This window comes from Periplaneta americana, chromosome 1 (assembly GCF_040183065.1).
Source record: "Periplaneta americana isolate PAMFEO1 chromosome 1, P.americana_PAMFEO1_priV1, whole genome shotgun sequence".
Classification (NCBI taxonomy): Eukaryota; Metazoa; Arthropoda; class Insecta; order Blattodea; family Blattidae; genus Periplaneta; species Periplaneta americana.
The window spans coordinates 99116868-99138504 of record NC_091117.1 but is presented as its reverse complement, the minus strand read 5'-3'; the positions used below and the strand labels follow the sequence as shown (position 1 = coordinate 99138504).

The 21637-nt window shown below is 35.0% G+C and overlaps 1 protein-coding gene across 3 annotated transcripts in view; it reads left to right on the top strand.

The window, feature by feature from the left end:
* LOC138698640 (catalase-like) overlaps window positions 1–21637 on the top strand; it is a 153564-nt gene that overhangs the window by 47517 nt on the left and 84410 nt on the right. For all 3 annotated transcript variants that reach the window (XM_069824776.1, XM_069824767.1, XM_069824785.1), the window contains exon 4: window positions 10467–10617. In XM_069824776.1, coding sequence (XP_069680877.1) covers window positions 10467–10617 — 151 coding nt within the window. The remainder of the gene's footprint in view (window positions 1–10466; window positions 10618–21637) is intronic.

The window sequence follows — 21637 nt, the reverse complement described above, 5'->3', positions numbered from 1 at the left end:
CTTCTGCTAACAATGCAATATCATCAGCAAATCTTATGCACTTTCTTCCTCCTCCTACTATCACCCCTCCCATATTCTGAAAATAGTTCTTCACTAAATCCACCAAGTAGATGTTGAACAGGGTAGATGATAAAGGGCATCTTTGTCGTACTCCTCTCCCTATTTCACTTCCTTCAGACATTTCTTCTCCTGTCCTGACTTTGATTCGTTGTTTCATATAAAGGTTACTGAACAGCCTCCTATCTTTCAAATCCATACCAATTTTCATCAGGATTCCCATCAGATTATTCCAATCCACTTTTCAAATGCCTTTTATAAATCCACAAATACTATACACATTTCTTTATTCTTCTCTAGACTTCTTTCGCCAATTGTTCGTAGTAGTTGCATCTCTCGTACCTTTTCCCTTCCTGAAGCCTAACTGCTCGTCTTCCAACTGTCCTTCCATCTTAAAATACAAACGTCGAATCAGTATTCGCAGGAAAATCTTCGTCGAGTGCGATATCAGTCTGATTGTCCTGAGCTCGTTACATTTCTTGGCATTATTTTTCTTCGGTATTATAATCAACACTGTCGCCGTAAAATCTTCATGTCATTCGCCTTTCTCATATATTTATTGCATAATAACGAATTTCCTTCTTGTCTTCACCTAAGCATTTCACTAATTCAATGGGGATTCCATCGACTCCTGTTGCTTTCCCATTCTTCATTTCCTGAAGCTCTAGTTCAATTCCTTCCCATAAAATATAAAATATATTTTGAATGTGAATTATAATTTCATGTGTAGAAATTCGGATTAAATTTGAAATCCTAAACATTGAGAAACAAATCATTTCCCTCACAAGGATAAAACGCTGTTCACAGATGTAGAAGGATACGTTTAATATGTACATTGAATGCATTGAACTGTACGTCAGCGTTGACTGCTGTGTTATTACCTCGCGGGCAACAAAATAATATGTGAGCTTTCAATGAAAATATTGTTGCGTGTGGAAAAGTATTAAGTTTCCAATAAGTGGGAAAATGTATATTTTTATCTTGTTAATCCAGTTTAGAAACATGTGATTGCCACATATTTATGTATTAATCTTTGTGAAATGAACTTAATAATATGATGCCTGTGTGTGATTATTTCTGTGTTGTTTGGGTAAAGGGAGATAAATCATAAAATTGAGTTTGGAAAAAAAAAATTAAAATTAAACATCGGACTCTTATTGCAAATAATTTTCTACACAAATAAAAGACATCAACTGCTACTATTCTTTTGATTTTTGCACACTCACTTGTATAATTTAACTTGTGTGTTCATCTGGGGAACAAAATTCCATCTGCACGAAAAAATGACTTATCCCCCTTTACACGAACACCATAGATTTTAATATGCTCTTACGGTGAAATTAAAAAAATTAATTTCTTGACAACATATGGAATCATGCTAAGCATAAGCACTCTGCCTGAAAAAAGTATCGTGCTCATATAGCCCGGAAATAGTAACAACTATCTGAAAAATATGTTTTGAATATCTATGACTATGGGTGTGATTTTATGGTAATTATTTTACCCTGATTTCCGCGATTAAAATGGTTTAACTTTGGTGTATATTTCTTAAAAAAAAGGAATTTCGCGCGTATTTCGCAATATAAAGAAACTTAAACAATGAAATAATATATTTTTTAAATCAATATTGAAACAATCCCTTTGAACCTAACAGATAATCGTTTGCATCTTTAATTACTGTAAATTCTTAATTCAATTTCATTCGACTGTGATGGCACTGCCTTCTTGATCACACGAACACGGGTGTTGTGGGAAAGAGAAATGACCGTTCTCTGCTTGCGCTGCTCCCTGGAAGCAGTCGATACTATGCTTACATTCATTCATTCATTCATTTATTTTATTCCATAGATCTTACATGAGCAATGAAGCTTTAAGATGTGGAACATGTCAACATTTTACAATATTACAATTACAATTTTTACAAATTTTTATAGTTTTACAATTTAGTAATTTTCTACAATTTTTACAATTTTGTACAATTTTTTTACATTTTTTTTACATTTTGGCGAGATGTAGTGAGATGAGATGAGGTCCGAGGATTCGCCAAAATATTACCCGGCATTTGCCTTTTCGGTGGGGGAAACCTCGGAAAAACCCAACCAGGTAATCAAACCAAAGCGGTTGATGCCAAGGACTCGCCATAGACCATCCGGCTTCAGTCCCACGGCTGGGGAAAACCTCCGAAGAAACCAAAGTCCAAAGGGGGATCCAACCCAAGCCCGAACGCAGCTCCGGATCAGCAGCCCAGCGAGTCTGTCGACTGAGCAACATCGATGGCTCTACTAAAAGTATACAATACATAGCCAATCAGATTATTAAATTTACAAACGCAAACAATCATTCATAAGTTGAGCTATATTATAATACAAAACAATTTAATTAAATTTAAGGCATAAACAATTCAACCAGTTGTGATATACAGAAATTGATAATACATATCATGCAAACTACTTCAAATTACAAACACAAACAATTTATCAGTAGAGCTATATAGATTACTATTCAATTTAAAGCATATACAATTCATCGGCCAAATCTATACAAATATATACAATACAAAGTAGCATACTTTCATTAAGCTATACAAATTTGTGCAATTAATATCAAGTAGATTAATTCAATTTATAATCATAAACAATTCATCAGTTGAGCTATACATATTACCATTCAATTTACAGTAGGTCTATATACAATACATCAGTAGAGCTACACATACTAGTACATCATTGCCAGTTATCACACGCTTGTAATGCTAAACGATCAAATATGTAGAAATGTTCAGCAATATTTTATAACGAAAAAAATCATGTTTTAATTGGAAAAGAGAGTTATTTTCGTGTGAATTGTCCATAAAACTTTTTTTTTTTTTTTTTTTTTTTTTTGCTCAAAAATATCGTGATTATGAAATAATTTCGTGGATTTCTATAAATTTCGCGAAACTTCGCGGATATATTTCACTTAATTTTGGACTTTCATTAAGGGATTTACCTTTTCCATCCATAACAATAACTTTGTAATACATTTCGCTTATGTCGTTAATACCAAAAAATCACACCCCTATCTATGACAGACGGAAAGTCGAGCGCGACACAATATCACTGCGGCAGCATTTTACTAAAGATTTTCCATGAAGTAGTGTTACTATTAGTTCGTGAAATCTGTCTGTCTGACTTTTCTATGCCCCAGCCAACTTGTTCTTGATGTAAACAAAGGGTGGAGAAATCTTCTATTATAACAGCACACGATTGGCAGAAAGAAATAAGCACGTGCTTGAGTTCAGACTGTACATAAATTTATGCAACACTCAGATATCAGTATTGCGTAATCTATGAGCAGTAAACTGTGCCAACCTAGCAAGGTTTATTACTAATATGTAGGCCTATTTCGTTGAGACTCCTACAGTTCAAAAAGCCGATAAAGAACCTTCCTGTGCTCCCACTTCGTCATCACTGAAGCTGCTGTTAGTAATGTAATAAGAGTCCCATCCACTACGATGTCAGCCAGACCGTTTCTGGTTCCAAAGTAAATCGTCTTACTTAATTTTATTAAGTGTTGAACAGAATTTTACCGAGCCTCCGGGGTTATTTTTTCAATTGAGGTTTGAAATAAAGACTTACTAATTTGCAATTAATTTGTGTGAGTTTGAAAGTGGTATTGTTTCTACGCTGCAAGGAAGAGTAGTGCCGAGAAACAAATATGAAACGCTTAATCCCGCTGAGTTCACAATTTGATGGCAGATGTCACACGAAAGTTGGTGATACTTTATTGTTTTATGAACATTAGTTTTTGTCTCAGATAATTACTGTAGTCCAAAAATAGATTTTTGTTCAGCTAGAACTAAAAATTTTTACACTGCAGCGTTAGATATCCTATAAAACAGTTTGTACCTATGCAAGATTTAATTTTTATTTCGTTTTCTTGTTGACAATTTTCAAAACCTAATACATTAATTATGATATGGTTAAACACTTCAGCAATGCGCGTCTCTTTCTTACTCCTCAACATAACGCCGAACAGTTGTCGGATCACGGAGTACAGCGCGACTGAAAATTATTCGTTTCAGTTAATAAATTGTGCATGTTTGCGTAAGGAAACAAAAATAAGAATTGCTACAACAATAATACTTAATAAAATACATAAATTCTCTTGAGTTCTGTGCCAGCCTCTTTGTCGTATTTCTTGTTAAAGCTTGAAAATTATTTTCAAAATTCATATATGCAAATGTTAAAAAGATAGTCTTGTGATACAGAGTAAAAATAAAAATGAATAAGAATTTGTATTATACGAGTACGGTATACTAAAGAATGTACCTGGATTAACAAATTTCATTATAATAGGCCATATATATCAAGGAATAACACCCTCATAAATATTATTACAAACAGCACACAGCAATAAGACCGAACTCACTGCGCTCGGAGTCACGCACACCGACCGCGACACAGAAAATAATTAATTTAGGACACTTCCGCACGTTCCCGAAAAAAAAAACAGGTGCCGTTACAGAACATAACATAGAATATAATGGTTAAAGTTTTTTTTGTTAGTCCGTGTGAGTCTTCATACTATAACCTTCATTAAAATTTGAAAATTATTTTTAAAATGCATATTTGCAGTCGTCATAAAAATATTTTGTGGTACACAGTAATATTAAAGGAAGAATAAAAAATGTATGTTATCATAAAGAACATAGTTGGATTAACAGATTCCATCACAGTGAAATCACGTACACTACAGAATAATCACCACTTAAACGTTCTTACAAAGAGCACTTTGCAATAAAGACTGAACTCGCAGCGGAGGGTCGAAGCGAAAAGACAATGTTTATACTAACCTACTGTACAAGTAACAAATAGCTGACACGGAAAATCACAAATTAATAATCATTTCTGCCGAAATCATAAATTATAAAATTATTTTTGACCAGCTAGATCGCGCAAATTGCACACTGTGGGCCGTTTTAAAGAGAATGCAGAGATCTAGAGCCTAAATCATGATCACTTTTAGTCATAGACATGGTAAACTAATAATAGACTACGTTTGCTGCATGTGATGTTCTACTAAATTCATGTATAGGCCTACAACAGTACTTACATGCTTAAAAATCCCAAACAATAATTTTCGTAACTTACATTACTTTGAATTAAGTGATTATTATGATTCATAATTTATAAATCTAGAAATTAAAAGCATTAACCAACATTACATATCATTTCGTTGTAATATTTTCATCACTATATTACTCAAATATTACAATTAACCGGAAACTACTTTCTGTGGAAGCTATTAATTTCTGGAAGCTATTAATAAAAAATTACAAGTAGGAGGGATATTCTGTGATCTCTCCAAAGCTTTCTATTGTATTAACCATAAAATTCTACTAGAATTATTAGAATACTATGTTATTAAAGGCATAGCATAACAGTGGTTTGAATCATATCTCCATTTCAGAAAACAAAAGTTTAAATTAACGAATTCAGTAACTCCTTTAAATCTACTTCAACATGGGGAAATGTTCATACAAGGGTCCCACAAGGATCTATATTAGGACCTCTTCATTTTCTAATGTTTATAAATGACCTTGGCCCCATAATAAAAGGAATAGGTTATCCTATACTATTTGCGGATGACACAAGTATCATAATTACAGACAAGAACTTTGCCATATTCAAATATAAAACAGAAAACAATTCTCATTAAAATTTCTGACTGGTTTACAACCAATAAACTAGCATTAAACGTTAATAAAACTAACATAATTCAATTTAAAACCACTTCAAATTTAATCTCTGAAACATACAGACAACTATCAACAAATCAACAATATACCCCTACTAGAAACATCAACAACCAAATTTCTTGGTTTGTATATTAATAATACATTAAATTGAAAAATAATATTAAAGAAAAACCCCCAAACATAGCTCAGCATGGTTCGCAATTAGGTCGTTACAACAATTTCTATTCTATTCTGTTCTTTATTCTATGCTAAAAAGCAAATTTAAGAATATTATGGAACGAATAATTCTATCTAATTCTATCCATCCATTTAATTCTATCTATCTATCCATCCATCCATCCATCCATCTACCTATCTAATTCTATCTATCTACCTACCTATCTAATTCTATCTACCTACCTATCTATCTAATTCTACCTACCTATATCTATCTACCTACCTATATCTATCTACCTACCTATCTAATTCTATCTATCTATCTACCTATCTAATTCTATCTACCTATCTAATTCTATCTACCTATCTAATTCTATCTACCTATCTAATTCTATCTACCTATCTAATTCTATCTATCTATCTATCTATCTATCTATCTATCTATCTATCTATCTATCTATCTATCTATCTATCTATCTATCTATCTATCTATCTATCTATCTATCTATCTATCTACCTATCTATCTATCTACCTACCTATCTATCTACTACCTACCTACCTATCTATCTATCTATCTATCTAATTCTATCTATCTAATTCTATCTATCTAATTCTATCTATCTATCTAATTCTATGTATCTATCTAATTCTATGTATCTATCTAATTCTATCTAATTTATCTATCTATCTAATTCTATCTATCTATCTAATTCTATCTATCTATCTAATTCTATCTATCTATCTAATTCTATCTATCTATCTAATTCTATCTATCTATCTAATTCTATCTATCTATCTAATTCTATCTATCTATCTATCTATTTCTATCTATTTGTCTAATTCTATCTATCTAATTCTATTTATCTACCTACCTACCTATCTATAATAATTAGAAGTACGTAACTCATCCTATCTCCAATCGTGAAGAGTGCACAAGGTAACTGCCACTTTTTGTTTACATCAGTAAGTTAACAAGTTTGGTTGGGCTATATCATAGCAGGGTGTACTAGTATTAGTATTACTTTTTCAGCCTTTCACTTTGAATCATTTATTCAGATTCTCCCAAATCAGAGCTCCCTTTAAACAAAATGTAATATAGCCACATATTAATTAATGTTATTAATAATATTATTAACATTTATTAACGATTTTTATAAACACAAATGATATTAATTAAAATATCTTTTTACTAATGTTTCCCACGTCTGTGATAAATATTTAGGATGCCATGTGACACTAAAAGAGTGCTCATATTACACTGATATAATCTGGGTAGCATTGAGCTTATAAGGTTATTTATGAGCATCCCTTTCTATGGCTAAATATTAAGGCGTAAATGTTGGAAAGCCACCAAAACGTGTCTCTTGTATATTTAATTAAAACCATACAACAATAACACTACCCAATATGAAATATACCTCCGTGAAAATAATACATGTTTTTAGTCCATTTTCACGCGTAGATTCTGAAAAAAATGCTTAAAATGTCACATCAAGTCACAATTTCAGATATTTTAGATATCCTACATTGAAAACGAGTTCGCGTGCTACCTGGTAACACGCATGTCGTATGTTGGCTATCCCTGTCCTACACAATAATTTAGATACTTATAATATGAAAATATAAAAATGTGTTATTTGTTATACCATCTAATCAAGCCTTTGTCATTTATCAGGATACCGGTATTAAATCTGATTTTTCTTCTAGAAGTAGACATCGCAAAGAGATAAACCCAGGTAGAGACGGGTCTGGCATACAATATCTTGTTTGGAATACATTTTGGTGTATGGTGCACAAAAATTGTTTATGCTTTAGGTAATAGTTTAATTATGTTAAATGTAATAAAGGTAATTTTAGATTACTTTATTTATCCTAATGGAGTTGTAAAGTGATATTATTTCCCGCTTAAAACGTGATGTAACTTATGTTATTCACATTTCTGCTTACTAAAAACAACCGGAAATTTGTTGGTAAACAAAAATATTTCAAGAAATAGCTTTACTTATTTCATTCAGGACAATGCATTATGTTAGGCGGAGGTTGAATATACTACCAGGTAGTGATGTAGCCTGTGAACAAATTATCAGTTTGATTGTGGATGTGTTGACAGCAGTGTAATATATTGTGAAGTTTCTTTTTCATTTTGCGTAAATTTTTTCAGAAGTAATTGAGTGATTTAGTGGTGCAATACAAAGGGCTAGTTCACATCGGAAGTGCAGAAATAAGCCGAATAATTGTTGTTACGTTTGTAGACTGTTTATTCCCAAAAATCAGAGGGAAAAAATTTATAACATTACTAAACGTGCATATTCTTTATACTTCGGGTGTCAAATTGGTGACCAGGAAAAACAATGGTCACCTCATCAATGTTGTATCACTTCTACCACCATTCTTAGATTTACTTCTCCACGACAGAATGATATATCTGGCATGTCTAGTAAAAGTAAACACGTTATTCAGTATCCACATATACTTCTGCCATGCGTCCTGTTCCACATAGCGAGGAATTGCCTGTGCCTGTACCCCTAAGATATGGAGTAGTGATAGTAATGGTGAAGGAAATAGTGATCCCCGGTCTGAGTTGTCCCCGGAGCCAGAGGCCTCTACTTCAAAAGATACAGACTTTCAACCAGATAATTCTGAAAGTGAAAGACATTTTGTAGTGCAAGTAGACTTGAATGATTTGGCACGTGACTTAAATTTGTTGAAAGAAGAATCTGAACTTCTAGAATCTAGGCTACAACAATGGAAATTACTTGCACCTGGTACAAAAATTACAGAGATTCGAAATAGACATGAGACATTTGAAAAATATTTTGCTATGGAGGAGAATATGTGTTTCTGTGTAGACGTTAATGGTTTAATGAGTGAACTACGGTTTGAGGCTAATCAGATGACGCAATTGTTTATAGATTGATCTAAGTTTAGCTAAAAGCAATGCTACTTAATAATTGTGATGAATTTCCATCTGTTCCGGTTTTCCATTCAGTAGGTCATAAAGAAAGTTACGAAAGTATGGCTAAAATTGTGCATGTTATAAAATATGAGGCTGATTGTTGGAAGATATGTGGTGACCTTAAAGTACAGTAAATGGTTTGCTGCTTGGTTTGCAAGGGGACTTCACAAAATATTGTTGTTTGTTGTGTTTATGGGACACTCGTGCTACAGAAAAAAATTATATGGTACAACAGCGAGACAAGCGGCAGGAATATGTTCCAGGAGAAAGTAATGCAAAACAAACACCATTGGTTCAGCCTGATAAGATTCTTCTTCCTTTCTTACACATAAAACCTGGGTCGATGTTAAGGCACTTAACAAGGACGGTACTGGATTTGCATATTTACAAGGCAAGTTTCCACACTTCACATACGCAAAATTGAAAGAAGAGATTTTTATTGGGCTTCAAATCAGAAAACTCATGTAGAACGAAATGTTTGAGAAAAATTTACAAACTTTTCAATTAAGAGCTTGGCAATCATTTACAAGGGTTGTGCGTGATTTTCTCGAGAACACAAACGAAAAGAACTATAAAACTTTGGTGTCAAATCTGTTGAAATGCTACAAAAACATGGGTCGTCGAATTTCTTTGAAAATTCATTTTCTTCATTCACATCTAAACTTTTTTCCGGAAAATCTTGGTGATGTTAGTGTTGACGAAGGGGAACGGTTTCATCAAGACATTTCCATCATGGAGAAGAGGTACCAAGGTCGTAAGGATCCAGGAATGATGGGGGATTACTGCTGACTACTTTTGAGGGAGAGCAGGCAGGAGTACAAGAAAAAAATCACATACTACCAAACACTTTTAAGCAAAGTTACAGGTATGTTCCATCAAAATATGGTCCAAATATTATTTCATGCATACATTAAATTACATTTGTGAATAAATCTTAACCTAGCATGTACACATCATTATATAATATATCATTGTAAAAAAAATATGGTTTATTTAACGACGCTCGCAACTGCAAAGATTATATCAGCGTCGCCGGTATGCCGGAATTTTGTCCCGCAGGAGTTCTTTTACATGCCACTAAATCTACTGACATGAGCCTGTCGTCGCATTTAAGCACACTTAAATGCCATCGACCTGGGCCGGGATCGAATCCGCAACCTCGAGCACAGAAGGCCAGCGCTATACCGATAATGCTACTCAGGCCGACTATATCATTGTATCTCTAACTTAACATTTTAAATGAAACCGTGTATGTGAGATTCTAAATGTGTTTATATATTTTTAACTTGACGTGATAGGAAATTTATATGGCGATTTTCAAAATCACCGCAACGTTTTTGTTAAAACTCACCTATCTTCATCGCGAAAGTATGACAATTTTTTGGGCATCGGTAGTGTAATTATTTTCCACATTTTATTAATGTTTGCATTTTTCCTTCAAAGTGCTCATAATACCCTGATCTACCGATAGTTTCTGGGCATCGATAGTTTTCAGCCTCACAAGTTCGTCTCAATAGATAGAATAATCAGAATGTAAGATATCTTCCTTGTTTCAGAGACACACGAGGTTTCGCTATAAAGTTTTACACTGAGGATGGCATCTGGGACCTTGTGGGCAACAACATGCCCATCTTTTTCATACGAGACCCAATGCTCTTCCCTATGTTAATGCATTCACAGAAAGGAAACCCCGTCACAAATATCAAGGTAAGCTTTGTTGCAATACATGAAGTACCACAATAAACAACTTCAGAATTTATTATAACTGAACTGCATGCAATAAAAGAATGACGTTTATTATGCAACAACCCGCAACATTCAAGATTTATATATGTAGCTTATACAAGCTTTCTATATGAATTCCAACGGTCAAGTGACACTTTCAACGAAATTCTATTCATTGCCATAATTTTTCTAAGAAACAATGATCCAGCAGAGTAAAGGTGTAATTCCTATGAAGCGACTGACGCATGCGGCTGACGTAGTGCGTTTGACGTTCACGGTTGAAGCATTAGTAGGTGATTCTTATGAAACGTCAGACGTGTGCGATTTTTCGGTAGTGAGCGGACACTTGCACAATGAGTGAAAGCGGTTTGTTGTTATATTTGAAGACCTAACATTCTAAATATGCGAAGTTCCAACTTTTCAAATTTCATTTTATTCAATCTAAGGAAGGAACATCCATATGAATATATGATACTAAATTGCCTTTCTCGTCTTTCAACTGTAAGTGACTCATTCGTGCGCCAAAAGACGGTGTTGTAGGTATCTCAACATGCATTTCGCAGTGTATTTTTCATCAATATCTCATAAAGTTGTTTTTTGCACTTAGCACATTTAGAATGTTGGGTCCTCATTTGCTATTGCAAGAAAATGAAGAGGAAGAAATTCTGTTCCAACAAATAAATGAGGGAAACGCTGAAGTATATCTCATATTTAGAACAAGGTGGGAGGAAGGTTTTTTACAACACTAATCAATCGGCACATTTTACAAGATGACAAGATATTTCGGGAGTTTTTCAGGCTAAACATTGCTCAGTTCAACTATGTTCTCGATCTGATCAAAGACGATCTCAAGAAAGATTCAAGTAGATATATGTACCCTATAACACTTGACGAAAAGTTAGACACAACTCTGAGGTATGTAAAGTAAAAATGCTTTATAGTACTATTGTAGTAATATATTTAATCAATTTTTTCTTGCAACATTGAAATAATAGGCCTATAACAATGCAAAAACTGTAAAGTAAAAATACTTTATTGGTATAAACTGCAATAATTTAATTTATTTTTTTATTTTTTAACACTGAAAAACAATCACAGTGATTCAATAGTTGCCCGGTTTTAAATCCCGTGTAGTCATACGAGTCAAGGACAGTTGAATTATTGCTGATATTCAAAGTTGAAGGTGATGATCATGTCATCCAACTACTAGTGCTTGTTGATGCTGCAGGTTCCAGTGGCAAAATGAAAGAATTTGTGTAGCGACTTTCCAAATCAAAAACCATCTGCAGTGATCTCATTTTCAGCTCATGCATCAAATTTGATCTCAGTTTTTGACGGACATCGCAATCAATGTCATCATCACGATTCTGATTCAAACTGTCAATGATATTTCTTTCTATCTATGCGCCTATCCTCCAGCAAGCCTATAACTTTTTCGTGGCGTCTTTGGCGTTTACTCGGTGGTCGAAGTGAATTCACCGTTCTGTCCACATTCTATGTTGAAGTATCATTTTTGATTTGAGAAGTTGATGGTGCACCAGCGTCCTCCGTTGCAGTTTCTTCCATCATTAGTATGTCGTCTTCTTGGGTGCTTCTATCGACACACTGAATATTGCATATGCTTCTGTGACCTTAAAAATAACAATTTAATTGTTAATTAAGTTAGTACACTTCACAGTTTATCGCGATTTAGACTTTATTATGAACTAGACCCTAATGAACCACCACCATCTAAAAATCTTATACCAATTGCTAGGGATGATGGTTTTGCAAATATTGATGGGTTTTATGTGCGAGATTCATTTACGAAATATCTCAATAGTCACGCAGGGACAGTACCCTGGTAAAATAATCTATTACTAGAACTCACTAAGCTAGTTATTTACACATTGTACATGTTTACAACAATATAAATGTGTCACATAATGCTAATAATAAATGCTTACCTCTCCCGCTACGAGACGTTGCAATCTGCTCGCATCGTTTAGTGGCTTGAAATTAGTAGTTTTTAAATTAAATTTACACGAAAACCGTCCATGCTATTGAAATGCTAGAGGGATAAATGATTATGTATTAGATTTTGTATCGATATGAATAAAAATCACGATCCTATTCGCAATAGTTACCGAATAAGATGGTGTTAAACATTTGGGGGGGGGGGGAAAACTTTTTTCTTAAGAAACTATGAACTTCCGGTATTACACTTTTTGTTACATACAACACGAGCTATTCGCTCTGAAAATTGCAGAGTTATTCCACTTCCACTCTATAGGTTTCTGGATTATCATATTCTTTTTCCGTAGACTCACAACTTAGAGTTCACTAACATGTTGACGAACAGAGTGGAAAGGGAGTGAATATGGTCCTACTGAAAGATGAAGCAGGAGAGAGAGTTATACATAAAAGTCTACCATTTTTTGTATTTTATTTATAGTCGCTTTAACTACAGTGCTCATATCTCGACTTTACTATGGATGTGATAATATTTTATCTGAAGTTCGGCGTTCTCTCTAACCCGGAGACATTTGACGCACCAGCCTGCGATTCTCTCTCACAATCACAACATCCACAGCGCTGCTGGACACTGGAACCCCGACCGAATCGCCGAGGTGCTCTCTCACCAACACGAGATCTATCGCGATAGCTCTACCAACCAACATCATGTTTCACTGAAGTTCTATTTCTGCTGAGATCAAGCAGTATTTTGCTTTTGACTCCTACTTGATTTTCTTCATGCGTTGTTATAAATATGTCTTCCTCTTTAATTCGATGTTTTCCCTTGAAAATATGAAATGAAAAAATTCGGTTGGTTTTCGTTTCTTGACTGCTTGTGCCTAATTTATAATGTTATAAAGTGATGGATCTTGATTGATTTTATAAACTACTGTTGAATTTTGTGTGAGAATTCTTATATGGATTCGATATTTACTAGAGAATGTAAAAACTTGTTTATTGTTGCATAATCTGACCTCTGTACGCCACATAAGTTACTTAACACAGATTCACGGTGAGATGACCAGGCTGGATATGCACATAGTATACTGATTAACATTATGCAATAAGTCATTTTTCTCCAGATAGGTCTATTAAGTGATGGTGAAATGAATACAGAATATAGCCTAAGAAATTTTGCATATCCTTTGGTTCGTGTTATACGTGGTACATTCATTAAGTTCTGAGACTGAGGGCATAGTGGCGGTGTGGTGCACTAGAACGGATAGGTGGCGCCGTGATATGGTACCTTGTCAGTTAGTCTCTCGTCCCAGCATCATACAGTTACGTGCATATAGTGTAAGCAGAACTACGGTCATTGTTGTGACAGTGATTTGAATGCGCGCGTCGGAACTCGAGTATGTTGCAGTTTGAGCAACGGGAAAACGTCACGTTCTGTCAGAAATTAGGCGAAACTGCTATAACCGATCATAACTGGAGACGAAACATAGTTTATCCTTTACGATCCGCAACTGAAGCGACAATCCGCCACCTGGAAAACGCCATTATTTCCACGACAGAAAAATCCGCAACGAGACAGGTCAAAAGGCAAGGTGATGCTTTAACAGTTTTTTTTATTCAAATGGAATTGTTCACATAGAATTCATCCCACAAGGTGCAACTGTAGACAAGATCCTCTACAAAGAGTTTCTTGGCCGTTTGCGCAATTCAATTCGTCGTAAGAGTTTTGGCATAGGAAGAATTGGCTGTTGCTACACGACAACGCCCCTGCACATCGCTCCATCCTTGTCCAAGAGGAACTTGCAAGGCAACAGGTCGCTGTTTTGCCACACCCTCCGTACTCACCTGATCTCGCACCATGCGATTTTTTTCTCTTTCCCCTCAAGAAATCAATCCTACGTGGGCGTAATTTTTATGCGGCCGAAAAGGTCATGACTGCCACAAGAGAAGCCATACGGCATCTTCCTGCCAACATCTTTCAGCAGTGCTTCCAGCAGCTACACCAACGTTGGCAGACGTGCATAGCGGCCAACGGCGACTATATTGAGGGAGGATGTCGATCTGTTTAAGTGTACGCCGTATCACACGGCATCTTCTGAAACATCCAGATTCTTGTGGGTGCCTACCCTTCAGGCGTCAGTGTCAGAACTTAATGACTGTACCACGTAGTTACATGATGTGTTATGCCCCAGGGCTTAAGCACGCTCTGTAGCATAATTTCCAGTTGGACGTTAAATTCGAGACAATTTAGGAAAAGTGTCAGAAGAATACACGTCTTAAGCGGAAACGCAATGCAATCCCAGCTTGCGAAGTAGATGCTTAGCCAGCGTTTCTTTCCTTAGCACCAAGAGAGAGCGAACTGCTTACTCGACAGGAGTTATGTCGCGCGTGCGGCTGATCACCGACTACGATAAAAGAATTCATACCCCACGAATCATACCTGGACTAATCACATTGATTCAGTGGAAATAATCATGCATTCTAATTGGTTAAATTAAAAACACGTGTTGTTCGAACTGTTTTCTTACACGTAGTCTCATTAAAGCGAATTATTACTGTATTGAACTGAATCGAATTAATTGTAACAGATGGTTGATTAAGACAACATCCTCAAGCACGTATAAACAAAAAGAGGTTTAAAGCCCATCTCACCTGTTGGATAGCGTGGGTGACGCCATGACCGGGAAGCCGGTAAGAGGATATAAAAAGCGTTTTTGTGAGAAGACTGGGGGACAGACAGTGAGGCAGTCTGACAGTGAAGGATAAAGGAAGGACATGGTGATGGCGTCAGCTCCAACTAGAGATATATCATGGGAGTAATCCATTATGTTAGTTTGTATATATTTAATAAATTAAGTATAGTTCCGTTCATAATTAATTCAATCTAGAGCCTGAATTCAGTAATCATGTAGTTTTCTTATAATATCCTGAGAGATCCAGCTCTTCCAGTAAAATCGTTCCTTTTCCATTACAAATATAATGGCAGTGTTAGAAATTCTGATAAGTGTGAGCAGGAGTCAAACGCAGTAGTCATCCGTTCAACCAATCATCCGACCTACCAAGTGGTTGCGCACAACAGATGTTTAAAAGATAGACTGTGTTCTAGGCTAACTCCCAATTATATTGTTTCTGTTTTACTTAGAATAATTTCATTCAGAAGTTTTAATTAAAATGGTTGTTTAAAGACGTCTTCTTTTCAATATTATTGATGTGTTTTTTCAGGGTTTATTTTAATTTTTCAATCCCGTAACCAGTTTTCTATTTTCCTAAAAAAATTTTGAATATTCGTATGTACATTTTTGGCATCTATATTAGCTGATCTAAATATAACTATCATCAGCATATGGTACAAAATGAAAGTTTTTATGTCTGGAAAAATCTAAAGTATAAATGTTCAATAGTGTAGGTGATAATACAGCTCTTTGAGGAACACCTGCATTAATGAGATTTTCTTAAAAGAAAAAGTGTCTTATTTCTACTTTCAAAGTTTTGTCTGTTAGAAAGCTGTGTATTGTGTGTACATAATTATCTGGTATATCTGCCGTTACTAGTTAATAACCCTTGAGTCCAAACAGTGACAAATGCCTTTTCAATGTCGAGAAAACGCATACAGTAGGGTAGACAAGGGTGAAACGGGTCACCAGATGAATCGGGTCAGTTTTGAAAACACCGCTCTGTAAGCCAAAGAGCAAAGAATACTGGATTGTGCGCTAGCTAGCGTTGAAGTTGGGAACTTCTTCAATGCAGAAAGGCGGGAAAGCACTATAACTATATTGTTTTCGGTGCGGTGTTTGAGGTAGAAAGTTGCTATTGTAACGATAAGTAGCAATATTTTGTTTAGTTTCTTAAATTGTAGTGTTTATATAATCTGCGTTTTACCATGTATTATTGTGATACTTATATGATTTAGTAATTAAGTTGAAAGTGGACTCTTAAATGATAGGTACCCATATGTTGAGCTTCTAAGACCAATCAGTATGGCAAACCTTACGATGCAAAATATTACTGCTCTTTGGGTGATTCGGGTCACTATTCTAAGGGTGAAAAGGGTCAGAATATTTTTAACTGATTTCACTGAAATATGGTTTATATTTGTCCTAAATGGGGAAATGCAGAAGTAAGACTGAGTCTTTATGATTGGAGGAGTATATGTAGAGGGCAATAAAAGCTTATCGTGAAGTACAAAGTTCTTCAATGTACCACATTACTGCCTATAAAGACGTCTGGAAAGTGAGGTCAACCAACAGGTAAAGAATAGGAGAGGACAAACTGTGTTCTCAGTTGACCAATAAAAGCAGTTTGCAAATAGAATACTTAGGCCTAAACTTTCAGCTTGTGGGTTTGAACTGAATGTTCGATGTTTCTAAAGGTGCCCATCATCATCATCATCATCGGCAGGAGATAAATCATCAGGTGAATGTAACTCTGCATGTGGTTTTTGTAATGTTAAATAGAGTGATCCTGTTTCTTTAAAGCTCGGAAACTGGGTACAATGCATGGGAAAGAGGAATGAGTGGTACCATGAAAATTGTGTTAGAGCTGAGAGTAAGAAGAGATTTATTTGTGGAAGATGATCATTGAATAATTAAAACAGGACGTTTGTTGCTTGTGATGAATAATTGGTATTGAATATTCAAGGTGAGCCATTAGTATGTTTTGAAAACGTATGAGCGTGCTCTTGGATAAAAAAATAAGAACAATTCCTTATATGAAAATTTGACGGAAATAGTGATTTTCGTTTTCATAAGCATCTGATCATATTGTGTTGATTTTGTTTTGATTTTGTACCAGTGTTTGTTTACAAACAACACAGTAACAATACAGTAGTACATTGTTTTTTGTTTTGATTGGACGTGGTGGTCCAGTGCCTTGGCCACCCAGATCACCCGACTTAACCCCATTAGATTTTTCCTTTTGGGGTCACCTGAAGGCTGTCGTCTATTCAACATCAGTGAATAATGCAGAGGAGCTATTGCAACGTGTTGAAATGCATGCCAATTGATCCATGATGACAACATGGTGTTTGAGCGAACTCGCCAGTCGTGTGTACGTCGTGCTCAGGCATGTGAAACAATGGAGCGGGACACACTGAGCGTCTTTTGTAAACGTTAAATGACAAGTTTCTCAACATGTGCTTGTGACACAACAAATAAAAAACAAAAAGAAAGTATGACCATTTCTCCAATAAATAAGCATTTTCCGTCAAATTTTCATCTAAGGAATTGTTCTTATTTCTGATCCAAGAGCACGCTCACGCATTTTTCAAACATACTTATGACTCACTCTGTATAATTTGTGTGGATCTGAATCTTCATAAGTATTTTAAATTGTACAAGTTTACGAATAAAAATGAAAAGTAAGAATGTTTCCATTCGCCCTTCTTGATGGCCCTATTCACCCTGGCTGCTTAGGGTGAAAAGGGTCATGCAGTACTTTGTTTAATTTCTAAATAAGCTAAATTGTTGCAGAGTTAAATCTAATATAGACATTTAAACGTGTAGCTAAAACTTCAATCTTTCTGACGAAGTATCATACTTTAGCATTGATGTTAAGTTATGTGAGTTATTAGAGTAAATATCAATTTTGACCCTATTCACCCTTGCTTACCCTACATTTGGAATAACTCATATTCGTATGTATGTATTTATATAAGCGATAGAGTTTATGGTTAATACTATAATGTGCTCAAAATCTGAACTGTTCCTTTGATATAAAGTGATTATATTCAGATATAAGGTTCAGAAATATATTTTCAAGAACTTAACTTATTGTATTAAATAGAATAATTGGCCTTAAGTTATCAAGGTATAATGGGCTTTTTCCAGGTTCACGTACTTTAAGGTTGATAACCTTTTTCCACTGAAAAGGAAAGTAATTTAAACGGAGGCATGCTTTTCCAATTCACTGGGGGCTAAAACAAGGCAATGCACTATCACCTTACTTTTTAACGTTGCTCGTGAATATTTCATTAGGAACAGGATAACAGACAGGGTTTGGAATTGAACAGGTTACATTAGCTCCTTGTCTATGTTGATGAAGTGAATATGTTAGGAGAAAATTCACACGCTATTAGGGAAAACACGGGAATTTTACTTGAAGCAAGTAAAGAGGTAATTTTGAAAGTAGATCCTGAAAAGACAAAGTATATGATTATGTCTCATGACCAGAACATAGTACGAAATGGAAATATAAAATTTGGAAATTTATCCTATGAAGAGGTTGAAAAGTTCGAATATCTTGGAGCAACAGTAACAAATATAAATGACACTCGGGAGGAAATTCAACGCAGAATAAATATGGGAAATGCCTGTTATTATTCGGTTGAGAAACTTTTGTCATCCAGTCTGCTTTCAAAAAAACTGAAAGTTAGAATTTATGAAACAGTTATATTACCGGTTGTTCTGTATGGTTACGAAACTTGGACTCTCAGTTTGAGAGAAGAACAGAGGCTAAGATTGTCCGAGAATAAGGTGCTTAGGAAAATATTTGAGACTAGCTAAATGAACATTTACATGACCACTAGCGTTTAACGAACCTATAAATGCTTTCTTGCAACCCAGCATTTGAGGGATGAAGTTACAGGAGAATGGAGAAAGTTACACAACATAGAAGTGCATTCATTGTATTCTTCACCTGACACAATTAGGAATATTAAATCCAGACGTTTGAGATGGGCAGGGCATGTAGCACGTATGGGCGAATCCAGAAATATAGACTGTTAGTTGGGAGTTCAGAGGGAAAAAGACCTTTAGGTAGGCCGAGACGTCATGGCAATGCATTTCTCTGCCCTATAATACAGCAGACTATCAGAAAATCATACCGTAGTTGACACCCTTGGCATGGAATAATGATACATCGCAAGGAATACTGAAAACAAAAGTCTGGTTGCGGATATGAGCGGAGTAGGCAGAGATGTTGTTGTGAATTTTCGTAATCAGCATGTGTGGGCTGATGAAAATTCCCATGCAGTTGAAGAAACAAGGCATCAGCACCAATTTTCAATCAACGTATGGGCAGGCGTCATTGGTGATAGATTAATAGGGCCATACGTGCTACTACAGAGACTTTCAGGACTTTATTATTAACGTATTGCCTGTCTTGCTGGGGAATATGCTATGTCAGCAGGACTACAGATGTGGTTCATGCACGATGGCGCACCAGCACATTTTCTCCGCAATGTGCGTGAACACCTGACGTTGACGTTTCAGGATCACTGCATTGGTCGGGAAAGCCCCACACCTTGGCCTGTTCGTTTCCTAAATCTAAATCCCCTAGACTTTTGGTATGGGAACACATGAAGGAACCAGATCAATTTCAAAGAGTGCTTGATTCCTTACGCTAAAGGGGAGAGGAATGCATTACCATGAATGGACGTCAGATTGAGCACCTCCTACGAACAAGTGTTCAGATCTCAGAAAGTATGTGTTGTAGGACCCATGTTTATTAGACATTATTTTCTTGTTTTGATGCATACTAGCACCTCCTAAAATATTGGATACTTTTTTTAACACCCTGTATAAAAGTGAACAAAAATAAAACTGAAATGTGTGTGCACATGTGATTTAGAGATGGTATCAATAGACCATGAAAGACCTTCCACACAAGTGAAATATTTAGGTATTATTATAGATCAGCATTTACGTTGGGATAAACAAATTGATTTTATGTGTACAAGTATAACAAAGACAGTTTATAAATTCATAATACTTCGAAATTGCATCACTAAGGAGGCATTGAGAATAATATTTTTAGCTTTAGTGCAAATCATTAATACAATATGGTATAATAAATTGGGGTGGATATTATCATCTGTACTTAATCCATTACTTTTACTACACAGAAGATTAATAAAAATTTGTCTAACTAAAAACATGGATTACCTAATAATTTTAATTTATACAGATTTTAAAGTAGACCTATTAACTATTAAAGAAATTTATAAATATAGTTTACTAACTTACTACCATAGAAATCAAATAGAACATAACTCCAATCGACATGACTATCATACTCTAAGACAAAAGTCTACTTTCCCATTAATTGAACCTAAATGTCATACTTAAACATGGTGCTAATGTCGGCCTAATACTTTATAATAAAATTAAAAATAATTTTCCAAATTTGAAATATTTTAAAATTGAATCTTTTAAAAAAGAAATTTATAGTATTATTCATGATGTATGATATATTAACAAATGGTGCATTTTTACCTTTTTATTTCTGTCGACTATATTAATGCTTTCATTGAATGCCATTGATTTTTGTCTGTCAGTTTATACTAAATACGTTTTTTTCTCTCTTCCTTTTTTCTCTTGTGTATTAGTTGTCGGTCTGAATTAAATTAATTAGTGTATTCAGTAAACTGCCTTTGTAAATTTTATTGGCTAACACCACACCGTACACGAGCCTGGCTCTTACGGTAGTGGCTAGAAGATTTTTTGATGTATAATTTTTAATTTGTACTCACTTTACTTACTAGCTAAATAAATAAAATTTTCAGAAACATCTGTTTCAAATCGTAATGCAGTCTCTGCAGTTACCGATAAATTTCGTTAAACAGTCTTAGTGGAGGATGCTGGATGAAAGACCTTCTAAACTGACCGAGGACACGATACTAGATATCTCACTTTATAATGCAGAGACCGTCAAAATTATCACGCATGTTAGCACACCAGTAGCAGTGCATAAAACCGTTCGAAAATAATAAAACTCTTTTCATATAAGGTAATGACAGTACAAGAACTGAAAGCGGCTGACCACGAAAGGCGATCAAGTTACTGCGAAAAGTTTCAAAATTTCATCGAAAATAAAGTATTAATCTGCTTGATGTTACTTTTTACACGAGCGAGGCCTAGTTTCGCTTTCTGACTACATCCGTTCACAGACCACAGGATTGTGGTCGTCGGATAATCCTCACAGTTCACATACCACACCAGAAACTTTATGTATGTATGTATGTATGTATGTATGTATGTATTTACACTGCAAGTGGGAAAAAACCCAGTGGCAGTGGCAACTTAATTACACACAATAAAATTAATACACAATA